General features: G+C 38.9%; 3 protein-coding genes across 3 annotated transcripts in view; all 3 read left to right on the plus strand.

Moving 5' to 3' along the window:
- The first annotated feature begins 1,662 nt into the window (after positions 1–1,662).
- Positions 1,663–20,610, plus strand: nploc4 (NPL4 homolog, ubiquitin recognition factor). The gene is made up of 17 exons (XM_053685145.1): positions 1,663–1,824; positions 4,981–5,061; positions 7,172–7,281; positions 7,747–7,953; positions 8,068–8,116; positions 8,392–8,486; positions 9,949–10,072; positions 10,679–10,858; positions 11,792–11,878; positions 12,155–12,226; positions 13,291–13,417; positions 14,113–14,273; positions 16,196–16,267; positions 16,703–16,795; positions 17,130–17,246; positions 17,665–17,767; positions 19,732–20,610. The coding sequence occupies exons 1-17, from the start codon at positions 1,810–1,812 to the stop codon at positions 19,887–19,889; spliced, it is 1,851 nt and encodes a 616-aa protein (XP_053541120.1). The 5' UTR covers positions 1,663–1,809; the 3' UTR covers positions 19,890–20,610.
- Positions 20,611–23,346: 2,736 nt separating this feature from the next.
- Positions 23,347–25,769, plus strand: LOC108273557 (uncharacterized). The gene is made up of 4 exons (XM_047159691.2): positions 23,347–23,661; positions 23,928–24,012; positions 24,793–24,922; positions 25,040–25,769. The coding sequence occupies exons 2-4, from the start codon at positions 23,931–23,933 to the stop codon at positions 25,278–25,280; spliced, it is 453 nt and encodes a 150-aa protein (XP_047015647.1). The 5' UTR covers positions 23,347–23,661; positions 23,928–23,930; the 3' UTR covers positions 25,281–25,769.
- Positions 25,770–27,425: 1,656 nt separating this feature from the next.
- The window catches only part of rnf213b (ring finger protein 213b), a 43,273-nt gene continuing 42,877 nt past the window's right edge, over positions 27,426–27,821 (plus strand). Inside the window, exon 1 of the mRNA XM_017483131.3 lies at positions 27,426–27,570. The gene's annotated coding sequence lies outside the window, so the exon portion shown is untranslated. The remainder of the gene's footprint in view (positions 27,571–27,821) is intronic.

A 27,821-nucleotide genomic window follows, 5' to 3' on the forward strand; every position in this document is an offset into this window, starting at 1 on the left:
CCTGATGTTAATACACATAAATACACAAGTTAATACATTTCTATTTGCCTCTTCTTTTTAAAAAAAAATTTGCTTAATAGTTTCATTACATTCAATAAATATCAGGTTTATTTATTTTGATCAGTCTATATGTGGTGATTGCATAAAAAAAGTACGATAAAGCATGTACAGTAGCTAAAAATATTATACAGGTGCATCTCAAAAGAATTTTATATCGTGGAAAAGTTCATTTTCTTTTCGTAATTGAACTCAAAAAGTGGAACTTTCATATGTTCTACATTCATTACACATAAAGTGAAATTTATGTATATTTTGAGATACTGGATTTTTGATTCCCATGAGCTGTAAACCGTAATCAACAAGATTAAAACAAACAACAACAACAACAAAAAAGGCTTGAAATATTACACTTTATGCATAATGAATATAGACTATATAAAAGTTCCACTTTTTGAATAGAATTATGGGAAAAATGAACTTTTCCATGATATCCAATTTTTTTTAGATGCATCTGTACATTTTATTGTGTTTATCCAAATTAGTTTTAATAAAATTAAATAGCTAATAAAATTATGAATCTGAGCGTATAATATTACTTATTGTATTAATTGATTACTAGCTACTACTAAGTAAGTAATTAACTGGTTAAATTTTTTCCCTCCACATAGCAAAGGATTGTAGCAAGGTTAGCATATTTGCCTAACACCTCTGAGGTTGGGGGTTCGAGTCCTACCTCCACCCTGTGTGCAGAGCTTGCATGTTCTCCCCATGCTTAAGGGGTTTCCTCTGGGTACTCTGGTTTCCTCCCCCAGTCCAAAGACATGTTGTAGGCTGATTGCCAAATCCAAATTGTGTGAACGTATGTGCGATTGTGGCCTGTGATTGGTTGGCACCCTTTCCCGGGTGTCCCATGCCTTGAGTGCCCTGAGTTCCCCGTGATAGGCTCCAGGCTCCCTGCGACCCTGTGTAGGATAAGCGGTATGGAAAATGGATGGGTGGATATTTTTAGAGCAACGTAAAAATTAGCTAAGCTAACAAGATTGACTTTTTCTGAGTTTTTTTTTATTTGTTTGTAAATAAATGAATAATAAATAAATGGTTCCAATTCAACCGTCCATCCCTCAAAACACTTTTTAAAACTATTTGTCCACTTCTATTTTTTTTCCACAGTTTTTGAACTAATTGTGGCTCAAGACTTATATTTGGAGATTATGTATGTGTGAACATCAGTGGAACTTTGTTTATTTATTTAAAATAAAATTAAAGAAATAAAATAAAAAATAGAGAACTTGCTCCCTTGCTTTATTTCAAACAAAGCAACTTTCCTTCCAATATTATTATAGTAATATTTTAACATGGCAAGACTATTTTTGCGTCTGTTAGCTCCATAATAGTGCTCACGTAGACTTTAGTTTTGAAAACGACAAACTTCCGGCAACAGTCACAAATACACATTGATTTATCCCACCCGTTTTTCCGCATCTTCACGCGAGAACGTTGTCGTAGTGCCCCGCCTTTTGCATCACGATTGGCTGATAGATCATACTCGAGTTCCACTGTCCAATCAATAAGCCTTGCGTTTGAAATATGACACAATAGCCAATCATAGCGTAGAAGGCGGGGTTTGTCTTAATGCTATTGGGAAAACAAATTAGGCGACGGAAGTGGCTGTTACACGGCCGTCGTTTTCACACACAGTGCAGAGTTATGGAGTTGAGTTTCGTGCAGACTGTAACAATCATAGCCGGTACTGTAAACGCTAATATTGTTATCTGAGTTCAGGTTTCGGGATCACAGACCCGAGTAAACATGTCGGAAAACATCGTAAGTATATGTTTGTGCAGTTTTGAGTAGCTCCTGATAAGTCGGGGAAAACGACTGTAAGGAAGTGAAATGTGCAGTTATATTCCGGGTGATGAGGCAGCAGAATTGTTAGCGTGATGCTAACTGATTAGCAAGCTAACGGTCAGAAGAGTCAGGGCCCGGCTGAGATAAGGGACAGGAATACAGGAGCAGGAGGAAGAAGAACACGGAGTGTAGAGGGATTAGTGAGTGGAAACGCTCAGCTGTGTGGAAAAACACTGAGCTTCATGAAGTGTTTGAGTTCAGAGAGAAAGTAGCAGCTCTCCTGCTCTTAAACACTTCACATGCTGAACAATGAGACTCTTATCACGCTAAATGTCTGAAAACTTACTCGGATCGCTCAATAACAGGTTTAACGTTTTAAATTTCATTCGTTTTTAGAGCTACTAAACCCCGCTTTTTATTGAGAATTGTATCCTCCTTTAACCAGGTCTCATCACTGCTGAGATTCCATTTACTTAAAGGTGCAATAGTCGATTTTTTTTTTAAATCTATTTCTTAATTGTATAAATACTCTGAAAGATATGTAGTGCATGGTGGAAAATATCAGTTTAGGCCATGTCCTTAGCAGAAGTGTTAGAAGTGGATGAGTTTGGAAAACTGAATACTGGTCCGGATTGGATGGGTCTCTTGTCAGTCATATTGTGTACAGCCTGGTAGATCCTGGGGGCGGGGCTTCGCGAACATGGGCGGGGATAGTGGTGGGGGGTGGGCTCAAGAAGTTAAAAAAATATATTTAAAAAATTATTCAAATATTGAACACATATTTACTTAAAGGTGCAATAGTCGATTTTTATTTATTTATTTATTTTTACTATATTTCTCACTTGTTTAAATTCTCTGAAAGATATGTAGAGCATGATGGAAAAATATCAGTTTAGGCCATGGCCTTAGCAGAAGTGTTAGAAGTGGCTGACAAAACCCGTTTGGAAAACTGAATACTGATCTAGCTTGATTGCTTGTTTGTGATTGGATGGGCCTCCTGTCTGTCATTTTGTATACAGCCTGATAGATCCTGGGGGCGGGGCTTCGCAAACAGGGGCGGGGATAGTTGTGGGGGTGGGCTCAAGAAGTAAAAAAAAATATTTTTTAAAAATCATTCAAATATTAAACACATTTACTTACAGCGCAAATACATTTACAAACGTGTCTAATTTTGTTTTAAAGGTCTCATATTATTGTATGATTTACATGCATCCAAGCTCCAAAAATTCAATTTCAATAAAATTTTATTTGTATAGCGCTTTTAACAATGGACACCGTGTCAAAGCAGCTTTACAGAAACATATAAACACAGGATACAGATTTTAAGTGTTTGAATTTATCCCTAATGAGCAAGCCGGTGGCGAGGAAAAACTCCTTCAGATTATATGAGGAAGAAACCTTGAGAGGAACCCTTTAAAACACTTTAACATGCTCATAATATAAATTGTAGGATTAGTACCCCCCCAGTGTCACAAACAACTGCATCAACGGTCCAATTCATTCTACTCTCCTCCATTCAGAGCACATACTCCGCTCTGATTGGTCAGATGTTTGTTGTGATTGGGCTACCGCTGTCAGCATGTGTCGAAAAGGAAACGCCCACTACCGTAACGAGTTGTAGCTCCGTCTGTTCGTGAGCAGCCAATGAAGACCTGAGGTGGGGATTTTTGTTACCAAGTTCCGTAGGTTTGTACAGGAAGTAAGTCTGTAAGCATGTCATTTCTGACGACTCGTTTCTGAGGTTCAGAATCGGTTCCTTCTTTTTGGGAGTCAATAAGTCCGTTTGTCGTGCGTTTTGATTTTTGAAACTTTGCAGACGTTTTTACACTCACAAACAGCTCTATAACACACTACATGAAAGGTAATATTTGGAAAACCATAATAGGTGCACTTTAAATATTAGAGACCTATTCTTGAGAAACAGGAGTAAACTTACCTGTTACACATTTAACGAACCTGACTTATCCCCAGACATGTATGCGTTATCGGTTGTATTACACCAGTATGCTGTGCAGTATGTTAATTTCACTCCTCATGCGACAGCTTGTGATGCTACCGCTGACCGCTCGTTGAATGTGTCACCGTTAACAACGCACCGATTCGTATTTCTGTCAGTAAAGTTCTTACCTGCGGAAAGAATAAACTGCTACTGGGTTAAACCCACAGTGTTTAAATGAAAGATGAAAAGTTCTGAGTTTTACTTTTAAATTGCAATTCAGCACTTCTGAATAAAAACACAACCTGTAAAACAATCTCCTGCCATGATGGATTTACCAGTCTAAAAAAAAAAAAGCCCCAGTAAACAGTGTTAATCTTGTGATCAGTCATTATCAAAAAGCTGTTTGACCTGAAAACCCCAAAGTATCTTTGCTGCCATTATCAGAGCTCTGAGGATCATCCGACACTTGATACCATCTATAAAGAGTCTGGACTCCACCAATCCACAGCCAGACAGATTGTGTACAAATGGAGGAAATTCAAGACCATTGTTACCCTCCCCAGGAGTGGTTGAACAACAAAGATCACTCCATGAGCAAGATGTGCAATAGTCAGAAAGGAGCCAGGGTAAGATCTGAGCATCTAAAGGCCTCTCTCACATTGGCTAATGTTAATGTTCATGAGTCCACCATCAGGAGAACACTGAACACCAATGGCAGGGTTGCAAGGAGAAAACTGCTGCTCTCCAAAAATAATTTTGTTGCCTGTGTGCAGTTGGCTAACAACGTGGAGAAGCCAGAAGGCTGTTGGGGAAATGTCTTGTAGATGGATGAGACCAAAATAGATATTTTTGTTTAAATAAGAAGGGTTATGTTTGGAGAAAGGAAAACACTGCATTCCAGCATAAGAACCTTATCCCATCTGTGAAACATGGTGGTGGTAGTGTCATGGGTTAGGCCTGTTTTGCTGCATCTGGGCCAGGATGACTTGCCATCATTGATGGAACAATGAATTCATCCACGATGTGCTGATTCACAGATAGTTGTGAACATATGCTCTTCCACCTGCAGCTGGTAGATCAAGTTTTGCTGGAATGTCACGATAAGAACGGTTCGAGTGTTCTGTCCGAAATAAATGCAAAATAACCTGAAAGGCTGACTTCATTAACTATCTGACATGTTTATTTTCTTGTAGATCATTCGTGTCCAGTCTCCAGATGGGATGAAAAAGATCGCTTCAACCAAGCGTGAGACTGCTGCGGCTTTTCTGAAGAAGGTGTGGTGCACGCTAGATCTTTGAACACACACACACACAAAAGCAAACAAAAAAAGCACAGAAAGCTAGCTGATTTGGTACTACTTTATTTCTGAATCTTTTGAATTTCATTTGCATGGTTAGTTTTGACAGGACAGACTGAGCAAGAGCACATTAGGTCTTTATTTAGCCGGACAAATGAGTGTTAATGTGCATTCAATTCTAGAATGACCCCTGGAATGACGTTTTACTGGATTCTTTCAGAATCGGCCTAGATAACACTGAACGCAGCATTTTTCATGAATCACTGCAGGACTTTGCTTCATGTCACACTATACTTTATTTTATTATTATTATTTCTGCTATCCCACTCTCACTCATCAGAAATCCTTTAGTCTTACTGGACATAGCTATGAAAGCGGCAGTCTTGACATTTCCAGCAGCTCAGACAGTGTCGCTCCTGTTGCCGTGTTCACTGCTGATTTATTAATGAGGGCTCTGTTTAAAAACGGAGACCACACTCTTCTCTGACACGCGCCGCTTTCGGAGCCGCACGTCGCGGAGTCACATAACACACACAACATGCTGTATGTTATCAAGGGTATTCATGGCAAGTCTCGCTCACCACTTCTGTGTTATTCCAGAGTAGACAACAAGTGCACAGATCTGAAAAAATACTGCGTTGGAGCAGAATAGTCCCACACAGTTCATCAGTCTGTTCTCAGTGACCACTTCATCTTATTGAACGTCATTTTGTAGAAGTCGTTTCGGGATAGCTTAATAGCTGTTGCTGTGATAGACCGGCGAGAATTGTCAGACACACGCAGTTGTATGCTGATTTCTCTCGGTGGCTTGCAGTTAAATGCAGCGAGCCTGGCTGAAGATCAGCTATCAGGTTAAGTATGTCACAGCACAACATGAGCTCATTTGTAATGTACCTCGTATTTATCTAGATTAGAGTCCCTGTATTTGCAGCTCTGCAGCGTCGAATTAAAGATTCATGCATTGCTGAGGAGAGCGAGCGAGTGAGCAGGCGAATCTGCAGATCAATACAGAGATCATGTTCTGTTATTTCAGTAAAAGTGGAAACGGGTAACAACGCAACTCAGTCCTGGCTGCAGCGAAGTATTGGCTAAAGATGGTCTTGCACACCTGGGCTTTGCCTCTTTTACATCTCACTTCCGGAGCTTGCGTGTTCTCACTGTGCTTCAGTGGTTTACTCAAGGTACTCTGGTTTCCTCCCCAGTACAAAGACATGCCTTGTAGGCTGATTGGCATTTCCAATGGGTTTGTACCCCGTCCAGGGTGTCCCATGCTTTGGGCCCTGAGTCCCCTGAGATAGGCTCCACACTCCCCGTGACCCTGTGTAGGATAAGCGTTATGGGAAATGGACAGATTATATAACTCAAGTGATGGTCATGGGCTCGATGCATTCCTAATGAAATCTGAATCTTAGAGTAAGTACATCTCCATTTATTGCTAAGTGCACTGAGCTCTGTAGTCGATTCAGAACTCTTTTCTCTGTTAGATATCACCCACAATTGCATTATGATCGATCTTTTAATGTCCTCGTAAGCGTTCTACCAGGCCACGCGCTGTCTTCATGGATAATCTTGCGTCTCATTTTGTTCACTGGCGAATTCAACGTGAGATCATGTGGGGAAAAAGTTCAGAATGATCTTATTTCAGATTAAGTGGTCTGACTTTTTTTTTTTTTTTTTTTTTTGGCTTAAAGAATTGACAGGGCTGTGAACGTGCAGCTTATGGGGTGTTTCATAATATCTGTTGTTGTTCCTGTGGTGAGAATGTGATTGTGCGAGTTGTGCTGACTGAGCTGGGATTAATGCCATGTTACTGCAGCTATTTTTCCTTTCTCTGTTCTTTTTCTTGTTCTTTCATTCTTGCTGTATCACTCCGATGAACCAGCACAGCCTTTATATCCTGCTTTCCACAGTTAAACTAGTGACGATTTGGCATTCTGCTTTTTTGTCTGATAAACCAGACAGGGTGGTTTTGTTACTTTTATTAAAATTGTCTTGTGGTTGGTTTTTAAATTTTTATTTATTTTTTTATTTTTAAACGAATAAACAGGACAGCCAACATTTTCTCCCTCTGCTTTTCTCCCCAAAAGGTTGCTAAAGAGTTTGGTTTCAGCTCGAATGGGTTTTCTATCTATCTGAATCGCAACAAGACAGGCGAGATTCTCTCTCAGAACAAGACCCTTAGTCTGCTTAAAATCAAGTAAGTCTACCCGTGCATTATGAACCATCAGTATTGGGTCACATGCAGGTACTAGCACTGTTTAATTAGCCACCCAGTACTAAGCTAATTGCGCTATAATGGCCGATTTGCACCGTAAAGACTTTCTAAGCGACTCCTAAGCACAATTAGACATGGCGCTTTTGATATAATGTATAATCATCTCTATAATGCACAGGCGTATCTTTCCTTTACATACTGCAGGTTAATATAGCTTTGAATGTACACATAGTTATTTTATATTTCCCCCTATGAAGATTGGGTTTAATATTTATTCATAATCTAAACATTACATTTGGCTCTGAGGGAAGTAGAAGTAAAAAGAATAATAATAAGGTCCACTGCGACACCATTGTATGCTTTTCTGTGCTTAAGACAACTTTAAACTGTGCATTTAAAAAAAAATAAATTTATTCTGTAACATTTTCAAACACTCTTCCTATCTAGGCATGGAGACATGCTCTTTCTCTTCCCGTCATCAGCTGGTTCCTCCAGCGAGAACATGGACACAGCACAGCCTCACTCTTCTCTGTCTTCTTCCGCCTCATCCTCCATGTCTCGTTCACACTCGGCGTCACAGGTCCAAGAGGATGAGATTGATCAGTATCTGGCCAAGCAGGACGGCAAGATATACAGAAACCAAGATCCCCAGCTGTGAGTCTGCCTTTTGCTTTCTGAGCTCTTTTTTAAAAATAAATCTAGGTTGCTTTTATGTTCTCGGTGTGTGTATTGTGGTTCACTCAGTGTTTTATGCATGTGTATTTTTAGATGCCGGCATGGTCCCATGGGGAAATGTGTTCACTGTGTACCTTTAGAGGTAAGAACGTGAATATGAGAGTTCTTTTTTTTTTTTTTTTTTTTCCCCTTCCGTTGGGAAGTAATTCATAGACGAGTCACTGCGTAAAAGAAAATGTACAAAGGGTAGGATATTAATGATATTATCCTATAAATGACAGAGCTTACAGAGTATAAATGACAGAGTCTGACACCTTTGTGTTAAAAGTGCATGGTATGCGAATTTATTATTCTTGTGTGTGTATATATATTTATTCATTTATTTATTTATTTATTTATTTATTTAATCTTTGGCAGCCTTTTGACGAAGACTACCTGAATCATCTCGACCCACCTGTTAAACACATGTCGTTCCACGCCTACATCCGCAAACTGACAGGTGGAGCAGACAAGTGAGTTTTCCTTGAAGGTTTTGACTATATGGGGGAAAATATAAATAATTCAGGGCATCTGGAAGCTCTACTTTAAAGGTACAGTGCTCCTATTTTTTTATTTATTTATTTTTTTTAATCCCTTACTTGAAAGTTAACCTGAAAAATAGATACACTACCAGTCAAAAGTTTAGAAATACTCCTTTATTATTTAATTTTTTTATCCAAATTTTAGAAGAATAATAAAGTCATCAAAACTCTAGAGTAACACAACTGGAACTATGGGAATTATGTTGTGATAAAAAATCCTAAATAAATAAAAAATAATTTAATACTTTGAAGAAGCTAAAATATTAAATAATTTTTTTTTTTATTTAGGATTTTTTATCACAACATAATTCCCATAGTTCCATTCGTGTTACTCCAGCGTAGGTGGGAACTCCTTTAATACTGTTTAAAACGCATCTCAGGGAGATTCCTCAAGAAATCGGTTGAGAAAATGCCAAGAATACATTTCTGGAAATTCTAGGCAAAAAGAAATGTATTCTTGGAATTTCCTCAACCGATTTCATGAGGAATCTCCCTGAGATGTGTTTTAAACAGTATTAAATGAGGTCACACCTACGCTGGATACGTATCAGATGCTTTCAGGAATATTTCACTCTGAGTCGTCTATTTAAAAAAAAAAGATTTATTTGTAAATAAAATGTTATTTTTATAATGAAAGATATGAATATGTTGACACAATTATATTTTTGCAGACAACACCGATTTCAAACATTTAATCATACACCTTCAGAACAAAAGGTTTTTAAGATAATGAGAAACGTTTCAGTCGAGTGTCTCCAAACGTTTGACCCATAGTGTATATAGAGCATGGGGGCGCGGTTTGCACATTTGCCTCGCACCTCCTGGTTCGAATCTCACCTTTGCGCGTTTGCATGTTCTTCCCAAGCCTTGGGCGTTTCCTCCGGGTACTCCGGTTTCCTCCCCTAATCCTGCATTGTAGGCCTATTAGCATTTCCAAATTGTACATGGTGTGTACAAAAATCACACGTGTGATTTTGCCCTGCAATGAGTTGGCACCCTGTCCAGGGTGTCCCCCGCCTTGTGCCCTGAGTTCCATGGGAGAGGTTCCAGGCTCCCCCATGACCCTGTGTAGGATAAACAGGATGGAAAATGGCTGGATGGTTGGCTATGTAGAAATTGATCATTAAAAAAAAAAAAATTTACGCTGAGACCTTAGCAAAAGTGTATTGCTGAGAAAACCAGTTGGGAATACTGACTTCTGGTTCAGAATGCTTGTTCGTGTTTGGATGCACCTCCTGCCAGCCATTTTATAGATACTCTACAGGCCATCATAGATCCTAGGGGCGGATGATTTGTGAACACGGGCAGATATAATTTAAATGTCGGCATAATCTTGGGGGAAAAAAAAGACTAATCTTACCTCATGCACCTTTTAATCTCCTTTCCTTCACAGAGGCAAGTTTGCAGCATTGGAGAACATCAGCTGTAAGATCAAGTCAGGTTGTGAGGGCCATTTGCCCTGGCCTGAGGGCATCTGCACCAAGTGCCAGCCCAGTGCTATCACCCTCAACAGACAGGTACTCTAAAGCATCATGACCTTAAAGTCTGAGCAGCTCTGGATTTTTGGGAGCTTTTTTTTTCTCGGCCAGAAAATGTCAACAGAATACTAAAATGAAGAAACTAGCCTCATCCATTGTATGGCAATATTGAAAATACCATTTTAAAAAATGTATTCTTAAAATAAAATATTTGTAGGTGTAAATAATGATCGTATTTAAATAACTGGTTTTGCAATTACTTAATTATAGGTAGAGTGTGTCATTCAGTATTTTATATATGAAAAAATGTTGACGGTTACTTTCTTGATAATTAGGGTGGTGTTTTATGTGAAATGCTGTTTTAAGATTTCCTTTGAAAGAAATGTTTGAACTCATTGTACAGTCTTGGGGTCATCTCTGTCCCGATGTTTATTTGCTGGATGCTGTTAGTTTTAATTCCTGTTGTCCGTACAACATTTGGCTTTATGAACCTGCCCTTCCTACAGCAGCTACTTGATCTAAGTATGGCTTAGAGAGTGAAAGGGAGCTTATTGAAGGGTTCTGTCTCTTGGATATCCTATGATGTTTAATGTATAAGTACGAAGCAATGGGAGAGCCATGAACAAAAATGGGTATGCGTTACAGAAATACAGACATGTGGATAACATCATGTTTGAGAACCACACCATCGCAGACCGTTTCTTGGACTTCTGGAGGAAGACAGGAAGTCAGCGGATGGGTTACCTGTATGGCCGCTACACGGAACATAAAGACATTCCACTGGGAATCCGTGCTGAGGTCGCCGCCATTTATGAACCACCACAGGTGAAGGCTTTAATGGGAAACTTTTAAAGAAGAGGGTTAAAGCTATTAGTCAGGTATCCTGAGGTGAGCAATTAACGCTTCTGTCTGTCGTGTGCTATCCTAGCTGTTGTATCTGGCTTGAGAAATATTCGTCTACTTGTAGTGAGGGGTGCAGCATTCAAGTACATGTTCAAGGTGCTGGCATGACTGCGTTACATTTGCATTACAAAGGGTGTGAACAAGTGAAAATATAGATAAAAAGAAACTGTACTGTTACTAATAAGAAGAAGATGTAAGATAGCACAAATTAAAATTTGTTATACACCGTATGGCCAAATGTATGTGGACATCTGACCATCACACCCATATGCGGTTATTTCCCACAAAGTTGGAAGCGCACAGTTGTACAGAATGTCTTTGTATGCTTAGCATTACAATTTCCCTTCAATGGGACTAAGAGATCCAAACCTGTTCCAGCATGACCACGCATCTGTGCACAAAGCGAGCTTCATGAAGATATGGTTCGCCAAGGTTGTAGTAGAAGAATTCAAGTGGCCTGCTCAGAGCCCTGACCTTAACCCCACTGAACACCTGTGGGGCGAACTGGAACGCCGACTGCACTCCAGGCCTCCTCACATGACATCAGTACCTGACCTCAGTAACGTTCTTGTGGCTGAATGAGCACAAATCCCCACATCCACACTCCAGAATGTAGTGGAACGCCTTCCCAGAAGAGTGGAGGTTATTATAACAATTTCAAAGAGGGAACTAAATTTGGAACGGTATGATCAGAAAGCACATGAGCGTGACGGTCAGGTGTTCATATACTTTTGGCCACATAGTGTATAACTGCAGCTGTAATCGGCCATGTTTCACGTTAACAAATTTGACCGATTTTAATCTTATTGATGATCGGATACATGTGATGACGGTTTCTTATATGTTTGGTTTCAGATTGGTACTCAGAACAGTCTGGAGCTCATTGATGACCCCAGAGCTGCAGCAGTGGAGGAGGTCGCTGCTAAACTGGGTCTCCGCAAGGTAACTCCTGTGCCCCGTCTTTAGCAAAGCTTTAAAATACATTTCTGTTAGCATGCTTGCCTAGTTACCTTGTTTTTCAGTTTAACTACTGGCACAACATTTCTGTAGCCTACTGTCTGCCTGATCTGTGTGGTCGGAAGTTCAGCTCGTGTCCATTTGCTCCTTTCCAAATGTTTGAGATTAGGCCTATTAATTAGCTTCTCTGGAATTGCTAAATTTGGGGAAATAGTATATTAAGACAACAGTGAATTAGATAAGTATTTTCTTATGCTCTAGGTGGGATGGATCTTCACAGACTTGCTGTCGGAGGATACAAGAATAGGCACAGTGCGCTACACTAGAAACAAGGTAAGTCTTCAGTGTTTCTAAGTGTGCAATAGAGGCTGACAGATAGTGAATTTTACCGATACCAAAGGTGGGCGGTACCTGCCGATAACCGATCAATCAACCTATAGTTTTTAAAATTGATATTGAATGAAAACGTAACACTCAAAGTAAAATATTGCTGAACTTTATTACAAAAATAAAACAGTACTGTACAGTAGACTGTACCATGAAAAATGTACTGTACTTTTTAAAATGAAATACACAACCGGTCAGATGTTTAGAAACACTCATTCTTCATTTTTATTATTTTTTCCCCCACATATTAAAAGAATAATAGTCATCAAAACTCTGGACTAACACAAATCGAACTATGGGAGTTATGTTGTGATAAAAAATCTAAAATAAATCAAAATAATTTAATAATTTAGCATCTTCATAGTAGACCCCCTTTTTGCCTAAAATTTGCAGAAGTGTATTCTTTGCATTTTCTCAACTGATTTCTTGAGGAATCCCCCTCACAGTATTAAAGGAGTTCCCACCTACGCTGGACACCTATTGGCTGCTTTTCGGAATATTTCGCTCCAAGTCATCCGTTTAGAAATAGATTTTTTTTGTAAATAAAATATCAGTTATCTAATGAAAGATATGAATATGTTGGCACGGTTATATTTTTGTCTACAACACCGATTTCAATCATTTAATCAAACACCTTCAGATCAAAAGGTTTTTAAGATCATGAGAAACATTTCAGTCGAGTGTCTCCAAACTTTTGACCGGTAGTGTAAATATATAAATATTAATATATATTAACTATTAATTAGTATTAAGGTAAATAAGATATACATCCAAACTGAACTAAAAAGTCGGACTCCAAATAACATAACATAAAATTTGTCAGTGATAGTTTTCATTTCGCCTCTAGAGGCTGCTCTCGTAATGCATAATGACAGTTTTTCCCTGTTCCTCTCTTTGTGTGGATTTTTTCCCGATAACCTGACAGTTCCAGCTATCGGTTATCGGTGCCGATTGATCAGCAAAACCGATCAATCGACTGACCTCTAGTGCGTAACGTGTTTCCTGTGCAGGACTCGTACTTTTTGAGTTCAGAGGAGTGCATCACGGCCGGACATTTCCAGAACCAGAACGCCAATTCATGCCGGCTCTCTCCTGATGGCCACTTTGGCTCAAAATTTGTCACAGTGTTGGCAACAGGTGTGTGGATTCTCCCATTACATGTAGTGATAGTAGTAAAGATCCGTAGTGTAATAAAGTCTTCTTGTGCACAAAGAGGGAAGCGATAGAGTATTTATTATCAAATAGTATCTTCATGTGCTCATTTTATGCAAAATTCTACATTTTTCAGTGTCTACATGCAAAGGTTTTTGTTAATCCTGATAACTAATTTTTTGATTGCAGGTTTGAAGTTACATGTAATACAATCCAAATTTGTGTGTATGTGAAAAGGGGCATCACAACAGTGTGTGCGTGTGTGTGTGTGTGTGTATGTATGTATGTGTGTATGTATATATATATATATATATATATATATATATATATATATATATATATATATATATATATATATATATATATTATATAATCATTTCGTGTCGTGTCTATTCTGGTGTGTATTTGAATGCTTTTTTTTAATTATTATTACAGCTGAGCTATCAGCGAGATATGTAGCAAATTATTCTTCTACATGCCTAGTGTATTCCTTAAATGCACCCAGCTTGCAGAGCGTCTGATGTTTTTTTTTTGTATCACTCTTCTGGCTGTTGTAAAAAGAAAAAGACTAAGATGAGTCATGGACCTAATATATAGTGTGTTAAAGCCAGTACACTGTCTTATAGCTGAACTAAATTGCCCCATGTATGCCGAGGTCTAAAATTTGTGTGTGCGCGCAGGTGGTCCTGATAACCAGGTACATTTTGAGGGCTACCAAGTGTCTAATCAGTGCATGGCCTTGGTGAGGGATGAGTGCCTGTTGCCCTGCAGAGACACTCCTGAACTCGGATATGCTAAAGAGTCTAGCAGTGAGCAGTACGTCCCTGACGTCTTCTATAAGGTACATGCGCTCACACTCACACTTACATTTGCAAAAAAATTTCATAGCTACGTGTAGATAAAGAATACTCAGAATAAAGTGTATTCTGCTCCCAAAGTGGCACCAAAGTGTAGGTTTAGTCATGCTTAAGACATTAAAATTCTCTCCATGCAGCACCTTTCCCAGTACTTGTGCAACAGCGGAACATTGAATAAAGGGAAACGTGTTATACAAGTCTTCTGGTTTAAATTCCAGTGTGGAAGTGCTGCTGCTTGATGTAACTGAATTCATAAGGAAGTAGTCAGAGCTTGACCTGCTGTGACTTGTAAATGATTGCTTTTATTGTTAAATTGTAATAGGGCACGGCACAGATGGCATATACAGTTACAATCAAAATTATTCAACCCCCATTGCAAATCAGGTTTATTGTTAAAATGTACCGAGTTTCAGCTGTTTGCAATGAACAAATCAAACACAAGCATTTGAAATAGTTCAACACAATGAATGCTTCAAGTGGTTTCCCTAAATTCAACTGAAAATGCAACTTACAATGACTTCTCCAGTTTCAAAATTATTCAACCCCTTCATAGCAAGCATCTTTAGTACTTAGAGCACCTTTTTGCTGTTATGACCTGCTGCAAACGAGATGCAGAGCTTCTGGCAGTGTTCCTGAGAAATCGTATCCCATTTCTCATGAGCAATGGCCTTCAGTTCAGTAATATTCTTGGGTTTGTGTGCTGCAACCACCTTCTTCAAATCCCACAAGAGATTTTCTATGGGGTTAAAGTCAGGTGACTGTGATAGCCCTGTAGAATCTTCCAGGACTTCTTCTGCAACCAGCCTTGGTAGAATTTGAGGTATGCTTGGGATCATTGTCCTGTTGGAAGGTTCAATGATGCCCAAGCTTCAGCTTCCTCACAGACGGCATGACGTTTTCTCCTAGGATTTCCTGATACTTCACTGAATCCATATTGCCTTCCACACGCTGCAGTTTTCCAGTGCCAGAGGATGCAAAGCAGCCCCAGAGCATCACCGAACCACCACCATGCTTAACCGTGGACAGAGTGTTCTTTCTTCATACTTCTTCCTCCAGATATACCGCTGCTCCATCGTACCGAAAAGTTCCAACAACTTTTCCTGTGCTTTGGGGTCAGTAGTGGTGTATGTCTTGGAGTTCTGGCGTGAAAATATTCTGCGTTTAGTACATGTCTTACTGTGCTCACTGAGCTCAAGTGGCTGCAAAAGACCTGCAGCGAGACTTGGTGCCTGTTGCCACCAAGTCTCGCTGCAGGTCTTTTGCAGCCACTTGAGGGTTTTTCACAACCTATTTTATGCGTTCCAGCTCAAGCACACATGTGCAATGAATAAAGCCCTTGATTAGTTGCATCAGGTGTGCTTGAGACAACACCTGTTTTGCATATTTGTGCTGTTGTGAGGGATTCTATTCAGGGGTTGAATAAATTTGAAACTTGAAGTCATTATAAGTTGCATTCTCAGTTGAATTTGGGGAAACCACTTGAAGCATTCGTTGTGTTGAACTGTTTCAATTACTTTTGTTTGATTTGTTCATTGGAAACAGCTAAAAGTCTGAACATTTTGACAGTAAACCTGATTTGCAATGGGGGTCGAATCATTTTGCTTGCAACTGTAGTTTATCGTAATGTTTTGAATGGAGCCCTTTGAATACCGCGCTGCACATTCGGTTCGAATGACAAGCCGATCATTCTGAACTCTGTGTGAACCTGAAACGGTCAAAGCCGGATAACAAAGGAGTCGGTCAAAGTTTTCATTTTCAGTCTGCAGATGAGCTGCAAGGTCTTAAAACAATATATTTCCTTTAACGTCTCAGATTCAAAATATTTGACTCGAGTTTCCTGATCTTCAATTTCTTTGCCCACATTTTTTTGTCTTTCTCTTATTCAATTTATTTTCTTTATCTATAGGATAAAGACAAATTTGGCAACGACATCACGTACCTGGCCCGGCCTCTACCAGTGGAGTACCTAATTATTGATGTAAGTAACGTATATAATTTCCTTTTCAGAATCTGTTCCAATGTTTAAAGTAGTTAAGGATCTGACATTTTCTGTTTAATTGTGCGATCTCTGTCATGAACAGGCATGACTTGAATTGTATGAAGAACTATCGTAGTCAAAGCCACCGAACTTCACTGTGGAATTTATTTGACAGTTAAAGGGGTTTTAGTTTGAGAACCTATTCAGAACTAGTCACAACCAAATGTATGATTGTGAAATGAAGAGATTGTGAAATGAAGTGCTAGATGCAGTCTTGTTTTTATTATTAACCATTTAAATTCCATTTATAGTGTTACAGTGTGGCAAATATAGTGAATAGTTCTATCTTTTAAGCATAAAATCTTCAGTATCGAATATATATTTTCTAAGTTTGCTTGAAATTCTTTTTAAAAAAGTGTTCTGTCTTTTGAACAGATCCCCACCACTTTCCCTAAGGACCCTGTGTTCACCTTTTCCTCCACGCTCCGCTTCCCCATCGAGAACAGAGACGCACTGGGAGAAACACAGGTAGCTGCTTGCACACTTTAGACACATCATCATAACTGAGAACCAGCAAATATTTTTAACTGTGTAAACTTAACGTTTTTAAACTTATGTACTTAAAGAATGTGGACGCCTTCACTCCCATCACACCCATATGTGGGCCTTCCCCTAAACTGGAAGCACACAGTTGTCTAGAATGTCTCAAATTTCCCTTCACCCTTCATATTATTATTCTAAAATGTGGGGGAAAAAATAAAAACAAAGAATGAGTGTGTCTAAACTTGGCCGGTAGTGTAAATACAGTACATTTTAATTTTTTATTAATCATGTTAATGTTCTGTGTGTTTGTTATGATCAGGACTTCCACAGTTTAGCTACATATCTCTCCCAGAGCTCCTCCTCGTCCTTTTTGGACATCGTCTCTGACTTCCACTTGCTCATCTTCCTCGTTACTAATGATGTCATGCCTTTGCGAGTAAGTATTGCAGAAGTCTCTATGTCTCTCTCTCTCTCTCTCTCTCTCTCTCTCTCTCTCTCTCTCACACACACACACTTATATCTTCCAATGTGCAGTATGTAAGGTTGTTAAATGTTTTCGCTCTTGTGTTAATTACACTAGCTGATTAATGTTAACTTGGTTTTGTTGCATTGTGATACTGTTAGTAATGCTGTATGGATTAACCCCAAGAATTAGCCACTTGGTAAATACTTTGTCCAGCAGGTGGCACCATAGTACAGAGGCTGAGTTAGTGCAATTTGCTAAACATAAGCCGACACGTTAATAAACAACTGTACTGACCTTTTGGGATGTGTGGCTTCCTTTAAGGACTACAGTTCCTGTGGGTATCAGTAAGGAAACTGTGCTTTATATTATATTTCTTTCCTGTTTACAGGACAGTATTGGGTTGTTACTGGAGGCTGTGAAAACGTCAAATGAAGAGCTGGCGCAAACCTGGAAGAAGTCTGAGCAGTGGGCTACAATCGAGCAACTCTGTAGTAAGTGAATCTCTAACTCCTTGGGGACATTTGGGGAGTTTTTAATCATTTGGGTCACTTATTTATTTATTATTGTGTAAACCAAATGGAACTAAAGACATCGAAACGTTTGTAAACGTGGCAGGAAATGCAGATTTTTTTTCCTTCTTATTTGTATTCGTATGTTGATGAATGCCAGTTGATTTCGCATGTAGTAATTTCCACAAAACTTCATAAAAGTTCAAGTGCACAGACGGCTCTGAGCACCAAATCATCGCACCAGGTAAACCTGAAAAACAGAAGTAGATTTTTTTTTTTTTACTCATTTCTATGCCAATAAAACTATTTAATAATATGAAACATTAATAATAAAAAGCAAGTGCAAAATCTCCCTTCATTTGTTTACAGCATTTGTTTACAGCTTATGCATAGCCAGACCGGCCTGTCTTTAGATTTATACTGAGGTGTTTCTTTTGTTATAACTGACTGGGACGTTTTATTTGCCTCAGTTTATGGGTTTGTGTTGGTTTGCCTTCTTTATTGTTTGTTCTTTCATTTGTGCCAGTATTACAAAACAACCAGTTTTCACAAACTGTTTTCACAAACTGTTAACGATGGTGCTCTTAAGGCACTTTTCTCCACATAGTATGACTCGATTCGACTCTGCTTGCTTTTTGGGGGTTTTCCGCTGTGGATAGTACCTGGTACCTGGTACTTTTTTTTTTAGTTCCACCTCAGTCGATGTTCAAAGTGAGCCGAGCCGAGGTTCCTAAATGTGAGCCACGCACTGAGGGAGTAGAGATCTCTCCTTAATGAGTGGTTCTGTATTTTGTGTCATTTAATACATACTTTGCGTATGGTGATATTCTAATATTCTATTAACTGGAAATTATGTTTAGTTTATATGATTACAGATAAAATTACAATAAAGGTTTTTGTCTTAGATTTTTGCATCTCACTTGTAAATACCTGATTTCCAAACAGGAATTTATCGAAGTCGCTCCTGTTGCGGCTGAATCTAACTTGGTTATATCGAGCACTACGTAGGTTCTAAAACGCTGTTATTTTACATCCTTAATAGGGTCCATGTTCGATGAATAGGACAGGCATTTGGCATTTGCTACCAAATTTCTTCTTAGTGTTTACTTATAAATCCTCTTGTATCTAGCTTGATAAATGATGGGAAATGGTCTATACTTGTATAGTGCTTTTTCACCTTAGCAATTCTACAAAGCGCTTTGTTACGTTTAGTGTTTGTCATTCAGCAATTCTCACACACACACCAATGCCGTGCAAGCCGCTAGCCTGCCATCAGGAGTAGCTTGGGGTTCAGTGTCTTGCCCAAGGACACTTCTACATGTGGAGGCATGTATAATCAAGGCCGGGAATCGAACAGTCATACGTACGTTTAGCGGATAACCCGCCCTACCACCAGAGCCACTGTCGCCCTGCCCTGTTATCACAGTCAGAATTTGCTGTTCGCCCCTAAAAACAGAAGAACAAGCACTTCTTTTCTCACTCACCATTCACCATTTCAGCTATGTTGCGCAGTGGAGACAACAAACGTTGGACTCAAAGGTCCAGAATGCAGTGCAGCTATACAACACAGTGCTGAGTTACAGTAGAGACTCAGCTTGACTAGTTAGTGATTTTGGAGAACTCCAGCACAGTGGCTTTGATTGAACTTTGGAACTTCGGAGTGTACAGATAAAGAGGTGAGAGAGCTGGACTTTGGGCAGAGCTGAAGCAAAGGCTAATTCCCTCCGGTGCAATTGTCAGCACAGAGTTAAATGGCATCGTGGGTGTTGATAAAAGAAGGTTAAACTAGGAAAGTCACCTAAAAAGCTCATTACAAAATAAATCTTTAATGTTGTTGAATGTTACTCATTAATTATGATTTTTGATATGCAGTTTGTTAAGCATGAGTGTTTGTTTGTTTCGTGTTGCTATTCTCATTATTTTACATTCTTTCCTTTCTGTCACAGGCACAGTGGGAGGGCAGCCAGGAGGCTCTCTTGACTACGCCATGGGTGGCCCATCTATTCCAGCATCGTCCTCTGCCATGTGGTCCTGCCTCCACTGCACCTTCATGAACCAACCGGGCACAGAGCACTGTGAGATGTGCAGCCTGCCCCGCAGTTAAAAATAAAACACCGCCACCCTGACAGACAGAAGCAGCAGTGGGCTTGTTCTCAAAGCCTCTCCCTCTTACACACTCGCTACCAACCACCCCCCACCCCCCCACCCCCCATCAGAACTCCGCCCACTTCAACACTGCCTGTCCTGGGTTGCTATGCGAAAACCAGTGGTGTACTAGGCTACATGTCCAAAGCTAATAATGATTGTGCTCCTGTAGCCTCTTTGCAGTGGCCACAAGGCATGCTGGGATTGATTTAGGTAAAGCACTTGGCCAAGGTTTCTTTCTCTCTACGGTCCAAAATGAGCCGACGACATCGTTGCGTTCTGGATGTTGATGAAACTTGCTGAATTTGTTTTTTGAATTAAATGTATGTCCCCACCAAAACCCACCCCCTTAATTCTCACAGCCTGGAGATGTTTGTGTAAATAATATGCAGATTGATACTGATACTGTTATTTAATTTCAGTGAGGCTTTTTGTTTTTCTTTTTTGAACCATAGTTATGTGTATATTGATTGAATTTAATACAATTCTGTTTTCCAAAAAACAAACCCATTGAGCTGGATAAGCACTTGGTGGATTTTCATGAAACAAAATGCACTCTGCAACACTCATGAAACAACTGTCCAGATCATCGGACCCTTCAACTCACCGTAACAGATTGTTCTTGAGTTTTAATTGAGACTCCCTATTAAAGGTTCCACAAACCTTTTTCTCAATCATTACCTGCGCTTTTTTCTTTGATTCTGTGAGGATTTATTAGCTACCTTTTGAGTGTTGTAGTCACTTGTGTCTGACTTCTTTATGGTGTACTTTAAGCTACAGATTGATGTTTTCAGCACACCATGAAACTGCTTTCTTTGCTGCTTTCTTTGCTGTCTTTCGGATGAGATATTAAACCAAGGTCCTGACTCTCTGTGGTCATTAAAAATCCCAGGACACTTCTCGTAAAGAGTAGGGGTATAACCCTGGTGTCCTGGCGAAATTCCCCCATTGGCCCTTATCTATCATGGCCCATTAATAATCTCCACCCCTGAATTGGCTACATCACACTCCTCTCAACCAATAGCTGGTGTGTGGTGGGCGTTCTGGCGCACTATGGCTGCCGCCACATCATCCAGGTGGATGTTACACACTAGTGGTGGTTGAGGAGACCACAATGTAAAGCCATTTGAGTGCCTATTTATAAGTGCTATATAAATCTAAGGAATTATTATTATTATTATTATTATTATTATTATTATTATTAGTGAATTTAATTTCGTTAAAGTGCAGAACAACTGGGATTGCCCTGTTTTTGAATATGGCATTCTCAAAATGCCAGGTGTCTTCCTTTTATCATCTCTTTGTGTCTCACTTGCTGACACCAGTGGAAATGTGTACAAAACACAGTTCAGTGCTCAGGAAGCTTGTTTTAGTGTAATCTTTGAAGACTTCCAACTGGAAATGCTGCACACTTAAGTTTTCGTATCTCCGTCTGGCTCTGTGTCTCACACCTAGTAAAGGAAAAGAAGAGGGATAATGAACAGGTAGAAGTAGCAAACAAACAGCTAAGGGTAGGGTTAAATAAGTCGTTAATTAAAATACCTTTTTGTTTGTTTTCCTGCTGTTTCTTCCTACATGAAGTTGAAGGCAGCTGTAGTATTTTTGCCCAACACCAAATAGAAAGCCTCCTTGCATCTTCTTCTGAGACATCTAGTGTTGGGTTTAGAGAGATATGAAATCGTTATTCAAAATGAAGAGATGTGTTCTAAAGCCATGCAAAAGTAGATATGATATCAATAACATTATTCCACTATGCGTTATTCCAATGACACTATTTTATTGATGTATTTATTTATTTATTTATTTATTTTTGAACACTTTTAGCCAGAAAGGTATCACAGTGCATCTGGTTGAGATTAAAGGTGTACAACAAGGGACTATGGATTTAAAAAAAAAAAAAAAAGTGAGCCTGAGCTGTTTTGCTTTCCTGCAGACACATAAAGATCCAAATCATTAAAGTGAGTTGCTGTGCAGTGCATTTACAGCACTGATTCAGTCAGTCCAAGTAACTACCTGGTCAAGGTAGTGCTGGTTTAAATTAGGGTACTAGTTTGTTTATATTGTGGAAAATAGAATCAGTTAAGTTCATTTTTTAAAAATGTTGCAGTAGAAAAAAAATTATAACTGCATGAGTGAGGATATAAATCGTTGTCCTGCACGCATTTCTAGTCGAGATCAATTTGAACTTTCTAATGTTTCATTAAAGAAAGAAAAGAAAAAAAAATCTCTTGATGTACTAAGTAGAGAAATTCCCCGTATAATGAGTGTGAAGACTGACCTTCTGGTCTTCTCACTACTATACAGTTGCACCTTTTCAAAACGGGACAAACACATGCAGAAATATCATTTGTCATTATTATACTATTACATTGAAACATCCATCCATCTTCTATACCGCTTATCCTTTTCAGGGTCACAGGGAACCTGGAGCCTATCCCAGGGAGCATCGGTCACAGGGCAGGGTACACCCTGGACAAGGTGCCAATCCATCGCAGGGCACAATCACATGCACACACTTTCGACACGCCAATCAACCTACCATGCATGTCTTTGGACTGGGGGAGGAAACCCCCACAGCACGGGGGGAACATGCCAATTCCACACACACGGTCCCACCGGGACTTGAACCCCAGCCTCTGGAGGTGTGAGGCGAACGTGCTAACCACTAAGCCATTTCAAGTTTTATTTCATTTCACATTGAAAAAAAAAAAGTTAGTGGCTTCTTTTTTCATTTTAGAAAGAGGAATACAAACCTTATCCCTTATGAAAAATAGGCATTATTCCAGTCATAATGTTCCTATGTGGTTTATTTCATTTTTGTAAGATCAAACAAAACAATACAGAACAACTATTCAATGAAAAAAAATACACAAGTATCTAACTAAATGCCTATATCTTTGGATTTAAGGATTTATTACCTGGCACGCTCTTAGATCCTCAAGGTTTATTAAAGGCGCATGCAGTCGGAGAGTAAAGACGGTGTTAGTATTAACTTTAAACACGTACAGTATGGGTAATTAAAGCAACCTCAGACATCACACATACACAACAGAATGATGTGCGCTTTACATGCATGGCTACATATTTACTTGTATTTACAAATGTATTGTTTTACCTGCTGAGATGAGCCTGTATGGTTAAGCTATCACACATGCAGACCAGGTTTTTCCATCAGTTCCTCAAGACCCCAGATGTGCTGCAGATGATGTCCAGGAATGCTGCTTTGGAGGTAAGATGTCAAGATGAAACACAACCTTCAGCTCAGAGACATTATCTCTAGTCTTGTTGTCGTTTGATCTTGGACTGCACATGTTTATTTGGAGAACAGGTTTACTGTTGAGCTCTGATTTTGTTTGTTCATATGACTACATTGTCTATGATATTGAGCAGTGGTCAACACAATGATTTCTAAACTATGCTCAGTCAGTGTGTGGATCAGTATACCATGCACTACTCGATGTTTAAGCAGTTTACTGAGTTTACAGACTGCGGTATGCGAGAACGATGTTGAATTGAGTGCAGAATTTGGATTTATGTGTCTGGCCTTTAGGATTCGCAGAAACATGACTCCACCCCTCTCTTCATGAAGACCCCAATGATGGGGCGGAATTACAGTCTTGACAGACAGATATAAATGGCAGAAGGATTGTGCTTGGGAGTCATTTGGGATATTTGGACACTTCCTAGTAGTCTGAAATTTAACAATAGGTTTTTGATGAACTTATTTGGAGGTAAGCAATACTTTATGATTAAACACCATGTACACCGTTTGTGTTGTTTGAGATTTATGAAAACGTAGCGTAATAGTTTGCATTTGAAGTTGTTGTGTTTGGAAGTGGATATGATGTTGTGAATTTATAACTGATGTAATGTTGTATTTAGTATTTTTGAATTTCAGAGTTTCTTGAATTTCACAATTTCTTTTCATCATCATATTTTATATTATCGGTTTAGTGAGAGTCTGATGTGCTTAATTTAGGTGTGTGTGTGTGTCTAGAAAATGCAGATTTTGCAGTTCTTGTTTTTAATGCTCTCTCTGGGAGCTGCGCAGAAAAACACTGAGTGGGACTACAGAGCTGAAGGTAAAATTATCTATGTGTGTAAGAAAATGATTTCAAGAATCAGGAAACATGTCTGGTTCAATGTTTTTATCTGTAGTCTAAGAGAGATGCTTTGAATAATTTTTTTTTTCACCCCTTACACCTTTTCACTATTTGTAGTGTTACAATCTGGAACTTAAATGGACTCTCTCTCCTTCCTGGTCACTGAGTTTTGGATGGCAGCCTCCTCTAGGCAGAATCATGGTTGTGCAGGATTCTTTCCATTTTTTTAAATAATGGATTTACTGGTGCTCTGCACGATGTACTAAGATTTGGATATTTTTCTTGGAATGTTCTGATAGCGCCTTGATTATCATGATGGTCAAATTTGGGTCTTTTCAGAAACAGGTTGATTTACAGTACTGTGCAAAAGTCTTAGGAACCCTATTTTTTTAGTGCAAACTTTGTTATATGTCCACGTTTCTCACAACATGGATATATAACAATTTTTCAAACTAGGTAGATTTTCCCCCATACTTTAATATCGCGGGCTACTTTGGGTCCGTTCGTGACATATAATCACAATTAAGTCCATTTCAGTTCCAGATTATAACACAACATAATACGGAAACGGTCATGAGGAGGATATTTATGCCAGCCACTGTAGATACATTTCTAATCATTATAGTAATATTTATCAGCTCTAAGCCTCTTGAATGAAGGACTAAATGTCCTAATACAAGTCCAACTTACTACTAAACTTATTAGTATGTGAGATTAAAACAGCCTGGATAACTAAACCACTTGACTGCCATACTGTAGCTGTGAAGGTGAATGCCAGAGGATGTGCCAATCTCACTTTAGTCCTGGACAACTGGAAATATGCCATTATGACTCAAGTGAAAGATCTGCTTCTCAATGACCACAGCACTGTGCTACCGGACTATGGGAGGTCAGTTCTGTTGTCTGCAATATGACAATTCATACATCTAAAGTATATTTTTTATCGATATGAATTCTATGGCTACATTTTTCCGAGACATATGAAATTGTGACAACATCTCTCTAGGATTGGATCTCTGTCTGAAGCCCTCAGCGATCTATATAAAGAATTCAACTCTTTAAAGGAGCGTCTGGGTGAGCTCACATCCAAATTTGAAGGAGTGGAGTCTTTTGTCGATGAGGTTCGGTCAGGACGAGAGGAAAGACCCAGGGCAGAAGGAAACATGGTGACCTCTGAACCTGACACCAGGCCAAGAGGCAAAATCAGAGTGGTGATTCGAAGAGTGATGAAAGCAGAAAATCCATAGGTGTGATTCTTCACTTCTTCACCTGTCAAACTCAGAGAAAGGATTTAACAAAAAAATAAATAAATAAATAAACAGGACTATATTCAAGATACTATAGCTATATCAGTGAAGCCTGAATAAAATCTACATTGTATAGATGAAGATGAAGATTGCACGTATTGGAATAAAAATAGAAAATGTATTCCGTAGTGAAGCCATGATCTCTGGGATACAGTTACTGAATTTTAATACTTTTTTACATAAAGAGACGTTTACACTGATCATTCTGTAATATCTTTTTGTTGTTGTTGTCTCTATACATAAATAGACATTTACACTGATGGGTAAACATAATCATCTGATTTTGTAAATGTGAGAAGTGACATCTGCAGGAAGCTCCCACTTTTTTGCTTATGTCTACAGTAATTGCTAACATTTACAGAATAAACCTACAATAAATAATAAGTCTATTTAATGAAAGCAAAGGTCCATGTTTAATAAAAAATAGTTAATGAAATGAATAAAAAAATGAGGTTGTTCAATTTAGTTTGATACATTTTCTCATTCTATTCATAGCTATATTTTTGTTGTAATCTGACAAGTGATAATCTCAAGGTTTACTGGGTTTTATTTGATTCTTTGCTCTTTTTTCATACTGTGTGTTTTAGTGTATTTCCAGTGTATTGAAAAAAACATCGTCAACAACAAACACAACAAATCCTCCTCAGCATTCAGCAACTCCACGCGAAACGCCTTGTTTGTAAGCGTTGCTATGGTTGTTCAGACAAACTACTTCTTCTCTCAGCTACTTTCTGTTGGTTTATAGGACGATTACTCAGAGTCGCCCCCTTTCGTTTCAAAGAATATTACAACCGCGAGCGCGTCAAGTATAAACGCCTCGCGCGTCTGTTTAGGTGCGCGCGCAGTCAGTGGAGGCTCGCGCTGCGGAGCCAGGCGGAAGTATAAACAATAAACAAAGCGTTAGCTCCATGAGATTGAAGCTGATGGTTCAGAAGCATCTGGAGTTTTTTGTTTAAGAAATCTGTCTATATTCTTTGCACCATACACGCATCGTGACACGCGAATTAATAGGATAAAACACGCATACGTTACGCATACTGATGTTGATGTGCTGCTGACGGGTCAGCGAGGGGGGTCGAGGGGGAGAGAGTGATTATATATATATATATATATATATATATATATATATATATATATATATATATATATATATATATATATATATATATAATTTGTATTATTATGCATGTGTATCTGTATGTCTCATTGTTTCCGTGTCCGTGTTATTATTTCTGACATCAGATATTTCTCATATATATTAAATGTTTTATACACATTTTAACATTTACATGGCACCCCTACTCTCATCAGACGCCAGATGGTTGGGAAACACTGTACTATAGCATTAAGATTACGCTTCACTGGAAATAAAGGCCACCAGAATTCCAACATGACAATGAACCTGTGCACCAAGCAAGCTCCATGAAGACATGGTTTGCCAAGGTTGGAGTGGAAATACTTGAGTGGTCTTCACAGAACCTTGACCAAAATCCCACTGAACACCTTCGGGATGCAGACTGTGTCCCAGATCTTCTCACATGACATCAGCATTAGTGACCTCACTAATGCTCTTGTGGGTGAATGAGGACAAATCCCTTTAGCCATGCTCCAAAATCTAATAGAAAGCCTTCCCAGAAGAATGGAGGTTATTATAACAACAAAGGAACGACCAACTTTGGAATGGGATGTTTCAAAAAAAAGGACATGTGTGTGATTGGTCAGATGTCCACATACTTTTGGCCATATAGTATACATACTGAAAATTACCTTGATAATTAATTTAAAACTTAATTAAGCATATGATGAATGTGTTAGGTAAATGAAGTAGAATCTGCACTTTATTTGCATGTTTATTTGCATGTTGCTCTGTGAGTTGTGTGTGTGTGTGTATATATATATATATAATTACTATGCGGCCATTTACACTGTATTTCTCAATCACACTTTCTAATTCTGAAGGTGTTTTTACAGTTTAGTTTGCTCAGCATGGCAGTTTTACCTGCTACACTTTAGTATCTGATGAAGATTTTCAGTGGAGCTTTAGAGCTTTATTGCTGGATGAGTTTCCTGAATAGAGAACTAGAGAGACCTCAGTGGGAGGAAACGAAACTGAAAGTGTTGATGTGGAGTTTGTGCTACACAAAGCTCGCTGTCAGACCGCTGCAGATCTCTGTGCATATGACATGTTTCGGATTCATCTGACTGACTGGAGGAAAAGTGCTAGTTAAAGGTAGGAGGTGTGCTTTTATTTAGTTTACTGTCTTACTTTGAGCAGCTTGGTTAGAGACCTTATGTCAGCGCAGGCGGTGTGAAATGATGGCAGGTTTATACTGAGATATTTCACAGTTAGGCTACTCTTTGAGTATTTTTCGAAAGCAATGGGAAATGTCTAAGTCAGGATGCACAATTGTATGTTTACATTATTCTTTGATGTCCTCGATGATAATAAACACATTTTTAAGGCATAAATTAATCCAGGAA

This window comes from Ictalurus punctatus, chromosome 13 (assembly GCF_001660625.3).
Source record: "Ictalurus punctatus breed USDA103 chromosome 13, Coco_2.0, whole genome shotgun sequence".
NCBI classification, from domain to species: domain Eukaryota; kingdom Metazoa; phylum Chordata; class Actinopteri; order Siluriformes; family Ictaluridae; genus Ictalurus; species Ictalurus punctatus.